The following is a 15,644-nucleotide window of genomic DNA, read 5'->3' on the forward strand; positions in this document are numbered from 1 at the left end:
CACTACATTGTAAAGTAATGACTAATTCAAGGTCTGAATTGGATAAAAGAAACCATTGAAAGAAGTTGATAAACTCGATGCTAATTAGTATATATCAAACCTAGCCCTTAACATTTAATTGCGTACCGTTTTAGTCCCTATTCCCTTCTTAAATTATTCTAACTCTCAATAAGTAAAAGGGTAAACTACACGGGAGACCGCTAAACTATGATAAAAAATCAATTTGATCACCAAACTTTCAATTGAATCAATCAGATCACTCAATTATTTAATTGGTTCAATCAAACCACCTGCCGTTAATTTTTTATAGAGGTGAAACAGTTGCCTCCACACCTCCAAAATATGCTTGCTTGGTCATTAATTCATATTCTAACTGCTGTTCTTGCATCTCGAGTTCTAGACCTTCGGACATACCATCCGGTTTTGGCTCACTTTGAGTGAACCTCTTAGGTGTACTCCTCCAAAGACCTCTTCTAGGCTTTCTAGGAGTAGAATGCTTAAGACTCCGTAATAGGATCTCCCCTGACTCCCTCGATTCAGGAGATGCGGACATTGAGCCTCTCAGTGGCATACGTGCCGTTGAGTTAATATTTGTCCTTGATTGTGATGCCGGCAAAGCACAAACAATAGACAAACCCATTGAGGCTTTCACTTTAATTGATGGCGACACAGTTGCCTTATCACCACCAAAATCTGCTTGCTTGGACTTTATTTCATATTCTTGGAGCTTTTTGGGTTCTCGAAACTACTGTTCTTGCTTCTCGAGTTCTACATCTTTGGAAGCACCATCTGGTTTAGGCTCACTTTTGTGTAAACCTTTTAGATGTATCCTCCCAAAGACCTCCAGGCTTAGTAGGAGTAGAACGCTTAAGTTGCCTTAAAAGGATCTCCCCTGACAAACCCTTTTGGTGCCCTTGATCCATTGAGGCTTTCGCTTCAATTGATGGGGATACAGCTGCCTTATCACCCCCAAAATTTGCTTGCCTGGTCTTTAATTCGTATTCTGGGAGCTTTTCGGGTTCCCGAAGCTTCTGTTCTTGCTTCTCGAGTTCTAGATCTTTGGACACACAATCTGGTTTTGGCTCACTTTGAGTATACCTCTTAGACGTATTGCCCCGAAGACCTCTAGGCTTTGTAGGAGTAGAACGCTCAAGTCCCCTGACTCCCTCAATCCAAGAGATGCAGACCTCGAGTCTGTCATTCGCTTACCTGCATTCAGGTCAATATTTGTCCTTGATTGCGGTGCCGGTAGTGCACAAACAACAAAGGAACCCCATTTTTGTCGCGAAGCTTCCTTTTCTGCTGCTGCTCATGCTTTAAAGGTTCTTTCTTTTGCTTTTCTAATAGACGGCCAGAACGCTTTGGAAGAGTCTTTGTTCACCCAACAAAGCCCAACCAGGTAACTCGTCTTTTTTTTTCTTCAGTTTTCCCTCATTGGTGTGTAGCTCGTCTATTTTTTTTATATTTATTGATCGATAGCAGCATTAATTTTAATGTTGCTTATCGATCATCGATATTTTTTATTGTCTATTTTTTTATATTGTATTTCTATTTTCTTTTATTTTTTAGTTTTCAATAAGTCTATATGTATGACACATTTTCATATGTTTTTATGACACATTTTCATATGTTTTTATGACACATTTTCTTATGTTTTTTGGCATGTTTTTCGGTTGTTTGGTTGTTTTTTAATTTATCTTTTTTTTAAGGGTAGATTTGGCATCGCCACGACTGATCAAGATGAGGTTTATCTGATATATTGTTGATCTTCTCTGCTTTGGACCTCAGATAGAATTTGGATATCTGATTTGTGTTTGTGGATAGTTTTTCACATCGCTCGAGTCCGATTTACGATTTATCGGTGATCTTTCAATAGTCTGATCCTCTTTTGCGGTTCATTTGTCGATGCGAACAGATCTGTTTGTATCTATCTCTGTTCGAGTTTCTTGGTTAAATTTTTAATTTTTCCTTGTATGATCCTTATGTGATCTTAAGTTATTAGTTTTGTTTTAATAATTATAAGAAATTTTCAAAATTATGTGTTTAATTTATAATTGTGATTATAAATCTTTATTGTAATTTGAGATATTTATTATTTTGAATAAAATAATTGTTTCTACCAAAAAAATAATTTAAGATTACGAGTCAACAATTTATGAGTCAATAAATTAAGCTATGGATATGATATCGAGCGATTTTGGTAACAAAAATGAGGATATTTATATTGAAATTTTAATCATAATATAAAAATACATTATGAACTAGAGAAATATGATGTAACATACAAATATCTCACGATCAAACCTGAATACAAACAATGAAAACGATTCCTTCACCAGGGAAAAGAAACTTAGGTAGAAACCTTAAAAAACACAACATAGCATTCATCATTTTGTCGATTTACGTTTGGCAGCTTTGCCAATGCCACTGAAGTAACGGTTGCACGACGTTATGACCGTCATTTCGCAGTTGTAGCTCGATCGATGTTGATATTTGCCGCAATCAATAATAATATCGTTACGTGTTCACAATCACAATTTAAATCCCAAATTATATAAATACGTGTTCGAAAACTTCTTCGGGAGTTGCCCATTTCCACTATGCGAACTCCGGTTGCTAACTTGATCTCACTCTCGCCTTCCGTTGATCTCGTAAGGAACTTGTCGGTCGTCGGCATCAATAACTAGCCCGTAAATCACATGGAAAAGCATGGCAAACTCTTATAAAGTCAGTTCTCCATGCTTATAGTACATCTAAGAGGTTTCCCCTTGACCAGGAAATGAAACGATTGCAAGGCGAATACACGAACTCACATAAACGAACATAAGAAACATGCCACCGCCGGCATGTTTCGAGTATCTTTACTATATGTGTCCAATTAACGCGAGAACAAATGATACGAGTATCTTCTCGTAATTCTCTTTCATGATTCTTGTATGATCATATTCTCGTTTGGATGTTCATAAATTCGAAAACAAATACTTCCAAGTATAAAGAGTTGAAATAATACAGAAAACAAGTGCATGATGGGGATAAATAAAGAAATCATTTATTTTACTAATACAAAAGAGAAACAGAAGAGAGCAAACACAGAATAGATAAAGAGAAAATCAGAAGGTTAAGAAAGATTTATTGTTGTCAGCAGGGATCGAAGTAGTGGGCGACAGAGAGAGAAGGGCGTTGACTCTTTTACATAGCACGCTTTAAATAAGTCATCAAACCATACATTTTGTGTTAAATAAGTATTTATATTATTTTTTATAATTTAGGTGTCTAATATTACAAAAATTAATATTTTAGGTGTCTGGACCATGAACGACATTAGTTTTTCCCGTTAAGTGACACATGTCACAACATGATAATTTTGAAAAAAAAAATTAAAAAAATATTAATTATTATATTTATAAAAAAAACCATAACTTTTCTTATATTATAAAACAGTCCCAAAATCCCAAATTCTAACTTTAATCCACTGTCGTTGCTCTCTCCGACAACAACCACCGTCGCCGACATAGTCTTTGTAATCAGCCTAGTTATATGTCGTCATAGTTGTTGCCAATTCACTATCGGAATCGCGATTTTCATCCTAGGGTGCAAGGATTTAAAATGTTGATTTATCGTCGATCGGTTATCAACCAGTCACAATTTCATAGGGGTTTTGATCGCCGGGGAGGGGAGGTCGGGTGGAACTTCTTCGATAGCAAAGGACGACAGTCGACGTGGGTTTAGAGGTTGAAATGAAAATTTTTATAATTTAGAGATTATTTCAAAATTTATGTGTTTCCTTTTAAAAATATATATATATTTTTTAATTTTATATAAAAATTTTAAAATTACCAGATTGACACATATCACTTAATAAGAAAAACTAATATCATTGACGGTCCGAGCACATAAAATGCTAATGCTTATAACGTTAGACATCTGGATTGACAAAAAAAATATAGGTACTTATTTGATAAAAAAGTATAATTTGGAAACTTATTTGAGCATCAAGCCTAGATTAAATATTTTCTTTAAAATGAGAGGTGCAACAGGAATTCTCAAGAGATCACTCATCTTAGTATTACATCTTAGTATTACGAGATCGAACATTTCAAAACATAAATCAAACATTATAAGTTGATACAAACAATCTATTCAACTATTCATTTCACAAATAGAACTTGGATTGAAACACATAACAAACTTGAGCCAAAACAGTTTCAACCGAACCGACTTGAGCGAATCCCGACCGGTTCGGTTTCGAAGTTTAAAGCATGTTATGCTCACACACCTAACAGCCAACTAACCCAACAACTTTCAATCCTTATATTATTTGAGCCTACAAAAGTCATTATAATAAATTGCTTGAAATACACGTAATCTGTAGTAAACCCCCAAACTCACTGCATAATCTTACTATCATCTTCCTTAAGCCGCTGTTCTAGTAGTATTCTTTTCTCCTTCCCACTTGCCAGTTAGAAGTTCTCGATCGAAAAAGATGTATCTAAAAACCGAAGTTTTACGAGACGCCGAAGATTGTTAAGCGCTGAAAGCACTGAACAGTTTGTTCCAATCTGAGGTGCTAAAAGCTTCAGACAGCTTGTTCCAGTCCGAGGCATCGATATTCGGAGAAAAGAAAGCAGCACCTATAGCAAGTGCAACAACAAGGACGGCCAAACCTTTCAAGCATCCATGGCCACGCGATAGCTTTCCCAATATGTGCTTACAGTACTTGCCTGCATCTTGAAACAGTGCCTGTCTGGCAGCATCAGCTTCATCGCTCATCGCTTTTACATTCTGAAAATGGAGAAAAGGAAAATGATAAATCAATTGATAATATATCCTCCAAATAAAATGTTTTAAATATCATGTCATTCTTGAAATATCCGTGTCTGGCATATGATGCTTAAAGGATCCTTGAAAATTATAAAAAAAATTAGACATACCTGTATCGGACATATATCCATAACCGACACTCACATCCAAGTCCAAATAACATAAATTTGTAGCACAATAAGCTATGTTGTTCTTAATTTTCATTTTTCTTCAAGTGGCCCCCACACCCATGTCGGACATATATTCGGGTAAGGGTATGGAGGTAGGACTCCCCAAATGAAAAATTGAATATACTCGAGGGCAAACACGAGCATCTGACACACTCAGTACCGACTAAGATGGATCGTAAGTACCTTGCTCTGAAAATTCTTGATTGTCTCCCTCAAAGGGTCAAGAGTAGTAAATTTTACAGGGTGCTGTTTCCAATCCTCAGAAATGCTTCTGAGAACAGCAACACTTGCTTCGAGATTCTCAAGATAAGCCTTTTCCTATTAACAAGAAGAAATAGATAAAAACAATTCATGAGTAGAAAGCTTCTTCTCCTTCGTAAATGCATTTCGTAAAAAACTAAAATAGTTTAAAGCTCACCCAAAGCTTGTAGCATTCAGCATTCTGGTTCAAACACCATATGAATATTCCGGTGGCTTCTTTGGATAGCTCGGGAGTAGCTGTTTGAAAAGTGACGTCGAAACTACCATTAGAACAAAGTGAGGGTAGGGGGAGTGGAAACCACAAAGAAGAAATATTTTCAAACACAAAACTGACCTTGACCGGCTGCTTTGATAGCAAAATGAAATATCTGCAGAGATACTTGTTTCATTGCTTTGCTTCCGTGGGAACCAGCGAGAGCCACTTCCTTTATTGTGGGATATATGGCCTCAAACCTTTCAGTCGCCTGCACACCATTGCCATAACATAGTAAGAAGGTTGAGACTGTAATGATTTCAAATCTATTCAGATAAATGCGCAGAGTCAGACTCTTAATCTAACCTTTACTCTAGCTGAAGATGCAGGGAAGGTAACTCGCATTAGAATCTCAAATGAAGACGGTGGCACCAGACGCTCCCCTTTTCTAACAGCGGCATTTACTAAAATTGTCCGAGCTTTTGAGGCCGATAAGATCCTTTGACAAAAAGGGAAAAAATTCAATAATCGTTTTTTGATTTGAAGCTCGAAGAAAATATTAAAAGGTGGACCAGAAAGGGTAAAAAGGTGGAAACTATAGAAACATAATACCATTCCGCTAGCTGTAAAATTAGATCTCTGGACTGTGGATTACAGTTCTTGCCACCTACAATAGGCAAGAGGTGATGTGCCCACATGTACAGCCCCACAGCAAGATCTCCTCGGGATGCCTGGACAGTACAACATTGATGTGTGAACAAGAAGCATATTAAAGAGGAACGTGTAACAGATATTTAACTACCTTCAACATTTACATATCATTTGGACTGATGATGTGTTGCCACCACTTACCTGAACAATCATCCATACAATAACGGGGAGCTTATCCTGTCCTTGGTATTTTGAATTTTCTCTCAGCTTCAGCAATACACTAACTAAGGCATCAGGTTTACGTCGCAGTACCATTGCTAGTGCCACAAATATACCAACCTGAAAACCATGTTTATATCAAACCCAAATTAAGGTGGACTCTATTTCTTGCCTAAAGTTAGAGATAGATGCCTTTTAACTTGCAAAGTTAAACACGATAAACCAAAACCTCCATGAATTGCATGCAAAAGAAACAAACAAAAACAAAAAGGAAGAAACGTTTCTCAAGTTCATTGAATTAAATGAATTCAAGCTCCCTAACAGTTAATAAATGCAACTTTCAAAGCATAAACAGTTTATCTCCCAGATATATATCACTTACATCATATTCAAAAGAAAACATATATTAGGTGCAGCCTAGCTTGAGCATCAATAAGGGAAACTTCCCATAAAATTGTTTAGACATTTGAAAGGAAATAATCCAGCTATTAACAAATCACGTTATGAGAAGACTGGGCATTTAAATTTTATGTATTAAATTGTTTAGACATTTGAAAGGAAATAATCCATAAAATTTTATGTATTAAAGCTATTAACATGACCAACTTAACAGCAAAACAGCCAATAAGTTACCTTAGACTTCGAGGATGTCTGTTGCACACTTTTCTTGGAGCCCTTAGCACTTGCTTGTTGGGCCACCAAATCCTCAAGAATGATGTCTAAAGACCATAGCACAAAGAAACCAAGTGCCTCAAGGGATTGTTGGCTGATCCACTCGGCTGATGTCTTATAAACAGCATCAGAAATATGAGAAATGGGTATCTGTCAAGGAGTCGGAGAAAGGAATTAAATTTAAATGTGAAACTAACACAACAAATAGATAGAGATGCTACAATGAAAAATCATCATCAGTCGGTTTCAATTGCAATCATGCAGATATAAATTTTTAAAGAATCTCAATGAAGATTCCTTAGAAAATCATGGATGATAACATATTTTATACAGTAAATCCAGAAATCAAGCTTTGGAAAAAGCATCCAATTTAAACAGTCAAACATGCAAGAACTTATCTTTCAAGATAAAAATACATAAATAGATTGCATCCTTTCACCGATACAACAGACAAATATAAACTCCAGATTGTGATAAATCAATACTAAAAAGAAGAAAATAGTAATAAAAAAACTCACATCAGCAAGCTTGGCAACAGTGCTCTCCTTAAACATCTTCACCCAAGGAAACTGCCCCGCAACCACTTCCTGAAATGCCTTCCCATAAAAATTCGCAAACTTCTGCATTTGAATTTCCTGCTGTTCGCCACCCAATTCCTAATTCCAAGACCAATGAAAAAAAAAAATAGATAACCAACCGAATCCTTAAACAAAGAAAATGAAATCTATCATGGTTGCGTGCTTACAGCGAGATAAACCGAGAGAACAGCTGGATCGATCTTCGCAGCAGCCTCAGCAACCGTAACCTTAGGCTTCTTTGGTTTCTTTTGCTTCACCTTCTTTTCCGCCTCCGCCGGCTTTCCGTCAGTTTTAACGCCTTCCAGATCACTATCATCGTCATCATCGAGATCGGATCTGGTATTTTTAACCTTAGCATCGGCCTCGATGGCATCAGCAGCTCTTTGAGCTTCGAGGATCCGACGGCGGCGATCCTGTGACTGTTGCTCGATGGAAAGGAAAACGTTTGGAGCGCCGTTACTTAGGGCTCCGTTAACGCGGGTAAGGTTGGGCTTTTCGGGATCGGTCGTGGATTTGGCCTTACGTTGGCGTTTGGGATACGAAACCTTCTGCCAACCGTGGTCGGCGTGGTTAGCGCCACCGTTGGCGACGGCGGAAATAGCGGCATCGTGAACTTCGTGGAGATCGACGTCCATTATTTGGGAAGCTGGAGTAAAGATTGAAGAGAGATGACTACAGGAAATAAGGCAAATTTTGGAGGGTACCAAACAGAACTGAGACCACTGATACTAATAAATAAGTAAACAAATTGGATTATTATGAATAATTAATTAAGTTCCAAAAATAAAAAAAAATGAATCAGCGGAAAATCCGCAAAACACAGATCTATTTTACATATTAATTATAAAAACTTAAAAATATTTGATTTATATCTGAAGTAATTTTTATAGTTTAATCAGTGTATGAATGATTAATTTAAGTCAAATATTATACCTGCCTATTATAATTATAGTGCGATCATTTTAATCTAATTTGTTTCACTCATAACATCAAAACTCGAACATCTAAATTTATAATCTTATTTAAAAAAAATCTAATAATTTATCCTACTAGATCAACTAATTATTAATTAAATCTAAAATATTTTTCACATAAAATATAATATATAATATTATATAACTTCATATAGCTCGAAATCTAACTTATTATAATTTGAAAATTTAATTAAAAAGTATTAAATTATAAATCTACTGACTTTTTAAAATTCTAAATCTAATTCTGCATAAATTAGTAAGAAATTAAAAATATATATCAAATTCTAAGTTCGCAACCCAACTCCGTACCAATAAAAATCGGATTATAACGTAGATATATATTATATTCAGATTAAAATTAAATCATGTATTTTACTTTGTTTAAATTTTTTATAATCTTTAATAAATTTTAAAATTATTTTTATTATATTTTTTATTTTTTATATTTTTAAACTAAACTTAAATAATATAAAAACAAAAATCCTATATGACATAACCATGGCATGGCATGTGGCATAAATAATTATGAATAATAACTAAAAATTTAAGTTAACATTGATAAAAGATGTAACTGATATAATATTTCATTAACAAAGGAAGCACAACAATAGGGGCGACATTAACAAAGGAAGCACAACAATAGGGGCAACATTAACAAAGGAAGCACAACAATAGGGGCAACATTAAAAAAGGAAGCACAACAATAGGGGCAACATTAACAAAGGAAGCACAACAATAGGGGCAACATTAAGGACGACAATGGCAATCTAAGAGTATCAACAAGTTTAGCAAGTATATCAGTCGGTTTGTTAGCTTCGAACGACACTCATCTGACGCTTATCGACCAAACATTCCTCGTCATATTATCAATAAAACGAACTAGGGGAATCGAGCTCAGAAACGCCATAGGAGCTTGAGTGAGTTTCAGAGCCTTCATACTATCGTATTGAATATGCAAACTGGTGATACCATTCTCTCAAACAAGTTGGGATTTATATTTAAAAAAATTAAATCGAACCAAATACACCCTTAAAGATAATCAAATAAATAGACATTCAACAAAAGAACACATCACATTCCAAAGACAAAAGTTGGGATTTATGAATTAATGGGAAGCAATACACACATTCTATGCCATTTCCATAAACCAATTAATGAATTAATGGGAAGAAATTTTAAGAGTGAGGGATTTACGAATCCATGCCTTCCAAATCCCAGAAGTTCCTTTCCTATAAATTGCTTCACTTGACCTTCTTCCATTATTGCCTTCCATTCCATCACTCTTTGGCTTCTTGCATAACGAGAACTTCCTTTCACCTACTGATCCAATTCTCTCCCATGGACTCAATGCTGCATTAATCAAGAAAACAAAAGACCAAACACCACAATCATAAATAACCCAACAGTTTTTCTCGTAATATCTGTATTTTCAAGGGACCAAAACCATAAATAATCCAATTGTCTCCCATGGACTCTGTGCTGCAATAATCAAAACAAAAGACCAAACACCAAAATCATAAATAACACCATATCTATGATTGGTTATAAGGTCAAATTATGGTTTGGATCCTCTAATATACTTAGATCTAGAAATTAGTCCAGGTAATTTTACTTAAAATGTATAATGGGTAAATTACACAAGAGGTTACTAAATTATATTCAAATGATAGTATGGTTATTTATTGTTTTGGTTAATCAACTTATAAAGGTTACAAAATAATTATTAAATTTATCGAACTATTACAAAATAATTATTATAATATTATAATTCAATAAATCATTCGATAAATTTTAGTAATCATTTCATAATGGTTCGATAAATTTAGTAACTATTTTACAATAATCCTTTAAAAATTCAATGTTAAAATTATCATTTCAACATAGTTTAGTGACATTTGATATACTTATTCATACATAAACAGGTCCACTATACCGTCTAAATTAATTAAACTACAGACATGAATCATTTTGACAGCAATAATCAGCGATATCAAATTATATATAAAACTTTAGGACGGAATTATATCAAAGTATAGGACTAAATCCACAAATTAAGAATAATGAATGACCCAAATCATAAATCGATAAAATACTAGTAATTCAAATAGAATTGAACAGACTTACCATCTGATTCAACTTCAGGGCAGTACAGGAGGAAGCCATTGAGGTCCGATCCAAGAACAGGTAGCCGACCCTCACGAGCGTAAGATTTCAAAGCAGTATCGATAACAGCGGCAACAAGTTGTTCCTCGTTAACAACGAATCGAATCGGCCCAGAGCTTCCCAAAACGGTGACGCTGATCAACAGCGGGTTGCCACCCTTATTCTTCTTCTTCGTGTAAAGAGCCATTACTTCAAATCAAATCGAGACGAAAAAATACGGGTTTCTCTTGTGTTTTTGAATCTAAAAACAAAAGGAAATCTGGGGTTTAACGGAGAGGGAAGTTTGTTTTTATGGGTCGAGACGAGGCCGAAACAATGAGAATACCAGCTTAGTTTCTTTGCAAGAGGAGATTACGCTCGCCCTTGAATCGGAAAGAGAGAGCATCCAATTGGTATCAGTTGGATTTGTTTCCACCATTCACGATGAAACTGAGCTTCTTTTAATTTATTTTGACAATTAGAGAGGTTTTTGCTTGCAGAGAAAGGTTTTGAGGTATTTATATGAGCGAAATGCCGGTTTTGAATGAAGGATAATGGATTTTTTGTTTTGAGCGACTGGGTCGGTTAATATCGGTGTCGTGCGGTGCGTTTGTTTATTGAGTAAACTATGTGTTTAATATTTAAAATATCAGTTTTAGTCTGTTTTAATATTTAATTTTTTAATATTTTTAAAATTATACATAACGTTTAATTTTTTATTTTATTTTAGCACCTTATTAAAAATATATCGAACCTACACTATTTACAGGTCAGGAAAAATAAGGGAGTGCACGTTAGCCGATTTTCTCTGGGTGCACGTTAGCAGGCCTAACGTTTATAGGTTCTCCGTTGTGGCTCCGGTGGGTTCGACTGGTTAGCTAGTTATTCTCGTTTCCTTAAACTTTTCTTCCCTGTTCAAAGAGTTCTATTCCATGGATTGGAGGAATCTGTTCGAAATTCCGAAAGGGCATGACCTGGATTTTTTTCCTCCAATTTCTTGCGATGGTCCTCCGATGGTTCAACCTCCGCCTGAGGTTTTTGAAGATGGGATTGCGGAGTGGAAGCTTTCTTTAGTGGGTCAATTCCTTGGGCCACCACCGAACTACACCTCAATACAGAGAATCATTGAATCCTTGTGGAAGAAAGCCTTGAACGGTAGTCGGGTGCAGATTAGTAAAGCAGGTAACAATCTCTTCATCTTTACTTTCTTTACAGAAGCTGCTAGAGATTGGGTGTTAGAACATGGACCTTGGCATTTATTTAACAAACCTTTGATTCTTAGGAGGTGGGAAACAAATCTGAAAAAGCTCGATTTTGATCTCACAAAAATTCCAGTTTGGTTTCACTTTTACAATGTGTCTTTAGAACTTTTTTCCCGAGCTGGCCTGAGTCATATTGCTAGTGCCATTGGAGTTCCCCTCTCCATGGACTCTATTACAGAAGCCAAAACTAGGTTAGAATTCGCAAAAATCTGCATAGAAATTGGGCCAAATGATAAAATTCCTGAGCATGTAGATGTTGTCCTAAGTGATGGGTTTGTTACTTCAATTTTTGTTGAAATCCCTTGGTTACCAACAAGCTGTAGAAGCTGTAAAGTATTTGGGCATACAGATAAAGGCTGTCAAAATCAAAAACATCCTCCCCAGCCTACTACACAGGTATGGAAAAAGAAAGAGCCTCCACAGAGTACAATTGCAGTAGAACCTTTAGTAGGAGGAATTGAGATACTACAAGAAAGTTTACCAGCTGTTAAAAATACTAGTATGGATCCAAACTCAAAATATCCAAGCACTGACTCTGGTAACAACAAAGCTTCAACAGAACAAATTGGTAATGAGGAAGTTACTTTAACTCCTGATCTTTCAATGGAGTCTGATAAACATGTACCTGCTGATAAAGAACCTTCTTTGTTAAAACGGGGTCGAGGTAAGCATGCTAAAGAAATATCGAAATATGTACTTGCTAGATCAAATTTTTTTTTGAAATTTTGTCAACTGTTGAGGATTCCTCTCCTGTTTCAACTGATATTCAACCTAAGAAAAGAGCAGCTTCTAAGGGTGTTGCAATCCTTTTGAATGATTTAAAAGCAAAAAAGAAGGATCGTTTGGAGAAAGTTAAGAATGTTGAAGTGGGAGTTACTGGAACTTAATCTATTTCTCAATGATTGTGGGGTTTTGGAATATTAGAGGACTGAATAGTTCTCGGAAACAAAGTGGTGTACTTAAGAGAGCTAATCTTACAAATGTAGATGTTCTTTGCCTCTTGGAAACTAGAGTTAAAACTAGCAACTCTTCACGTATTCTTGATAATAAGTTCGATCAATGGATTTCTCTTACTAACTGCAATTATGATGATAATGGAAGGATTTGGATACTCTGGAAGAAAGGTTTTGATTTCTCTGTTATACATGTGTATGATCAGTGTATCACTATTAAAGATTAACATACTAGTATTCCTCTGATAATCACATCCGTATATGGCAGTAATGATGGTGTTTTGAGAAGAAATCTTTGGCAGCATCTCCACGAAGTGAGCAGTCTTCATGGTAATCTCCCCTGGATACTGGGAGGGGATTTTAACATTATACTAAATTCAAATGAAAGTTCAAATTTTGCTATGTTGGGTCCTTTTATTTCCTCAGACATGAAGGAGTTCCAAGATGCTCTGTTCGACTTGGAACTTCGTGATCACCCTTTCTATGGCCCTACTTTCACATGGAGTAACAAACAACAAGACTCATATCTTACAAAAAAGCTTAATCGGGTTTTAGTCAACCCTCAGTGGTTTAGTATGTTTCCAAAATCACATGTGGAATTCCTTGCTCCTGGGATTTCTGACCATTGCTTCACAATTGCTCAGCTGTATAAAGAGGTTCCTGCAGATCATCCCAAGCCTTTCAAATTTTTTAATTTTTGGGTCCATCATCCTGATTTCCTAAGTACAGTAAGTCATTCTTGGCATTCATCTCCACATGGAAATACTATGCAGCAGCTTTTCATCAAACTCAAACGGCTTAAAACTGGTTTGAAAGCCCTTAACCAGAGTCATTATAGTGACATCTCTGCTCGTGTAAAGAAAAAAAATGAGAACTAGAGGAACAACAGATCATATCTCTTAAAACTGTAGACCCTTTCCAGGCAGAACTTCAATTGCAAAATGAGCTTCAGCTCCTTGAAAAAGTAGAGAACATGTTTTTAAGGCAGAAAGCAAGGATCCAATGGCTTAATCATGGCGACAAATGTACTAAGTTTTTTTATTCTGTAGTTGCAACAAAGACCAAGATGGACACTATTCGAGTGCTTATTGATGACCATGGGAATCGTTTAGAAACTTATGAGGATATGGCTGCAGAGGTATTACGGTTCTTTACTATGCTGCTAGGGACTGAAAATTCAGGAATTAAAGCATGTGATCCGAACACATTAAAAGAACTGCTTCATTATTCATTGCCTTTGGAAACATCAAATGATCTTGTCAAAGACGTCACTAGAGAGGAAATTACATATGCATTTTTTTCTCAAGGTAACGACAAAGCTCCGGGTCCTGATGGATACACTCCTTATTTTTTTAAGAAAGCATGGCCTATTATTGGAGATGATGTGGTGGCTGCCATTACTTATTTTTTTAGAGAATCTTTCATGCTGCCTGCTTTTAATGCCACTTGTATTACCTTGGTTCCTAAAGTTCCCAATCCAAGCAAGGTCAAGGATTTCAGACCAATCTCGTGTTGTTCGGTAGTCTACAAAGTCGTTTCTAAAATCTTGGTTAAAAGATTGACTTATTTGCTTCCTGATCTTATTTCTTATAATCAAACTGCTTTTATTAAAGGAAGGAACATAGTAGACAATACTCTTCTTGCTCATGAGCTTGTCAAAGGCTATGGTAAGAAGTCCATATCCCCTAGATGTTCAATGAAAATTGACCTTCAGAAAGCTTTTGATACTTTGCATTAGGGTTTTATCTCTGCTACTCTTTATGCTATTGGTCTTCCTGAAACTTTCATAAAGTGGGTTGAAGCATGTTTCACTGCTGCCTGTTTCTCCATATCTTTTAATGGTAGTCTTATTGGATTCTTCAAAGGTGCAAGAGGATTAAGGCAAGGCGACCCTATATCTCCCCTGCTTTTTATCCTATGTATGGATGTCCTTTCTAGTATTCTTAATAAGGCTGCTCTTAGAGGTCTTTTTGGCTTCCATCCAAAATGTAAAAAAATTGGATTAACTCATATTACATTTGCCGACGATTTGCTGATTTTTGTCGTGGGAATGTTGAATCAGTCGTGGGGGTTATTAGTGTTCTTGATCACTTCTATGAAATCTCTGGCCTTAAGCTTAATGCACAAAAAAGTGAATTCTATACAGCAAGAATTTCCCCTCGAAATATCGAAGAAATCATGCAGATTACAGGTTTTACACATGGCTGCTTACCTGTTAGATATTTGGGTGTTCCTTTGGTCTCTAAAAAACTTTCGGACAAAGACTGTGTGGCACTTATTGATAACATTAGACTGTCTGCACAAATGGTCTAGAAGACACTTGAGCTATGCTGGTAGACTTGAACTTATTAAAACGGTTCTACAGAGTATTACTAATTTTTGGTGCAGGCAATTAATCCTTCCACAATCTGTGTTGTATCGTATTGAGCAGTTATGCTCAAGGTTTTTCTGGAAAGGATCTGACAAAGCTACAACTGGTGCTAGAGTAAGTTGGGATAAGCTTTGCCTCGCTAAATCAGAAGGGGGTCTTGGTATTAAAGACATTAAGTCTTGGAATAAAGCATGTTTTATGCATCTGATTAGGAATATCCTTGCGGGTGAAGGATCGCTATGGATTGCATGGATTAAAAGCTATGTTATCAAAAATAATGATTTCTGGACCATGGAGGCTGGAATCAATTCAAGCTGGAGCTTTCGTAAACTGTTAAGCATGAGGCCTCAAGCTGCCTCTATTTTTGTTTCTGGTGC

The 15,644-nt window shown here is 35.9% G+C and overlaps 3 protein-coding genes across 3 annotated transcripts; all 3 read right to left on the minus strand.

Annotated features, from left to right (window-relative positions):
* Positions 1 to 304: 304 nt before the first annotated feature.
* LOC120183257 lies at positions 305 to 2,462 on the minus strand. The gene is made up of 5 exons (XM_039187992.1): positions 2,405 to 2,462; positions 2,297 to 2,304; positions 1,262 to 1,371; positions 905 to 1,194; positions 305 to 639 (listed from the first exon to the last, which is right to left on the minus strand). The coding sequence occupies exons 1-5, from the start codon at positions 2,460 to 2,462 to the stop codon at positions 305 to 307; spliced, it is 801 nt and encodes a 266-aa protein (XP_039043923.1).
* A 1,675-nt stretch (positions 2,463 to 4,137) lies between these two features.
* Positions 4,138 to 8,268, minus strand: LOC120183290. The gene is made up of 10 exons (XM_039188017.1): positions 7,733 to 8,268; positions 7,506 to 7,643; positions 6,949 to 7,137; positions 6,298 to 6,435; positions 6,058 to 6,176; positions 5,812 to 5,944; positions 5,587 to 5,716; positions 5,410 to 5,489; positions 5,175 to 5,309; positions 4,138 to 4,782 (listed from the first exon to the last, which is right to left on the minus strand). Exons 1-10 carry the CDS (start codon positions 8,198 to 8,200, stop codon positions 4,525 to 4,527), a joined length of 1,788 nt encoding a protein of 595 aa, XP_039043948.1. The 5' UTR covers positions 8,201 to 8,268; the 3' UTR covers positions 4,138 to 4,524.
* Positions 8,269 to 9,698: 1,430 nt separating this feature from the next.
* LOC120183273 (uncharacterized protein At4g22758-like) lies at positions 9,699 to 10,902 on the minus strand. Its single transcript, XM_039187999.1, has 2 exons — positions 10,664 to 10,902; positions 9,699 to 9,889 (listed from the first exon to the last, which is right to left on the minus strand). The coding sequence occupies exons 1-2, from the start codon at positions 10,887 to 10,889 to the stop codon at positions 9,699 to 9,701; spliced, it is 417 nt and encodes a 138-aa protein (XP_039043930.1). The 5' UTR covers positions 10,890 to 10,902.
* Between the last annotated feature and the right edge of the window lie 4,742 nt (positions 10,903 to 15,644).

The sequence above is a fragment of the Hibiscus syriacus genome, unplaced genomic scaffold (genome assembly GCF_006381635.1).
Source record: "Hibiscus syriacus cultivar Baekdansim isolate YM2019G1 unplaced genomic scaffold, ASM638163v2 tig00112742_pilon, whole genome shotgun sequence".
Lineage (NCBI taxonomy): Eukaryota > Viridiplantae > Streptophyta > Magnoliopsida > Malvales > Malvaceae > Hibiscus > Hibiscus syriacus.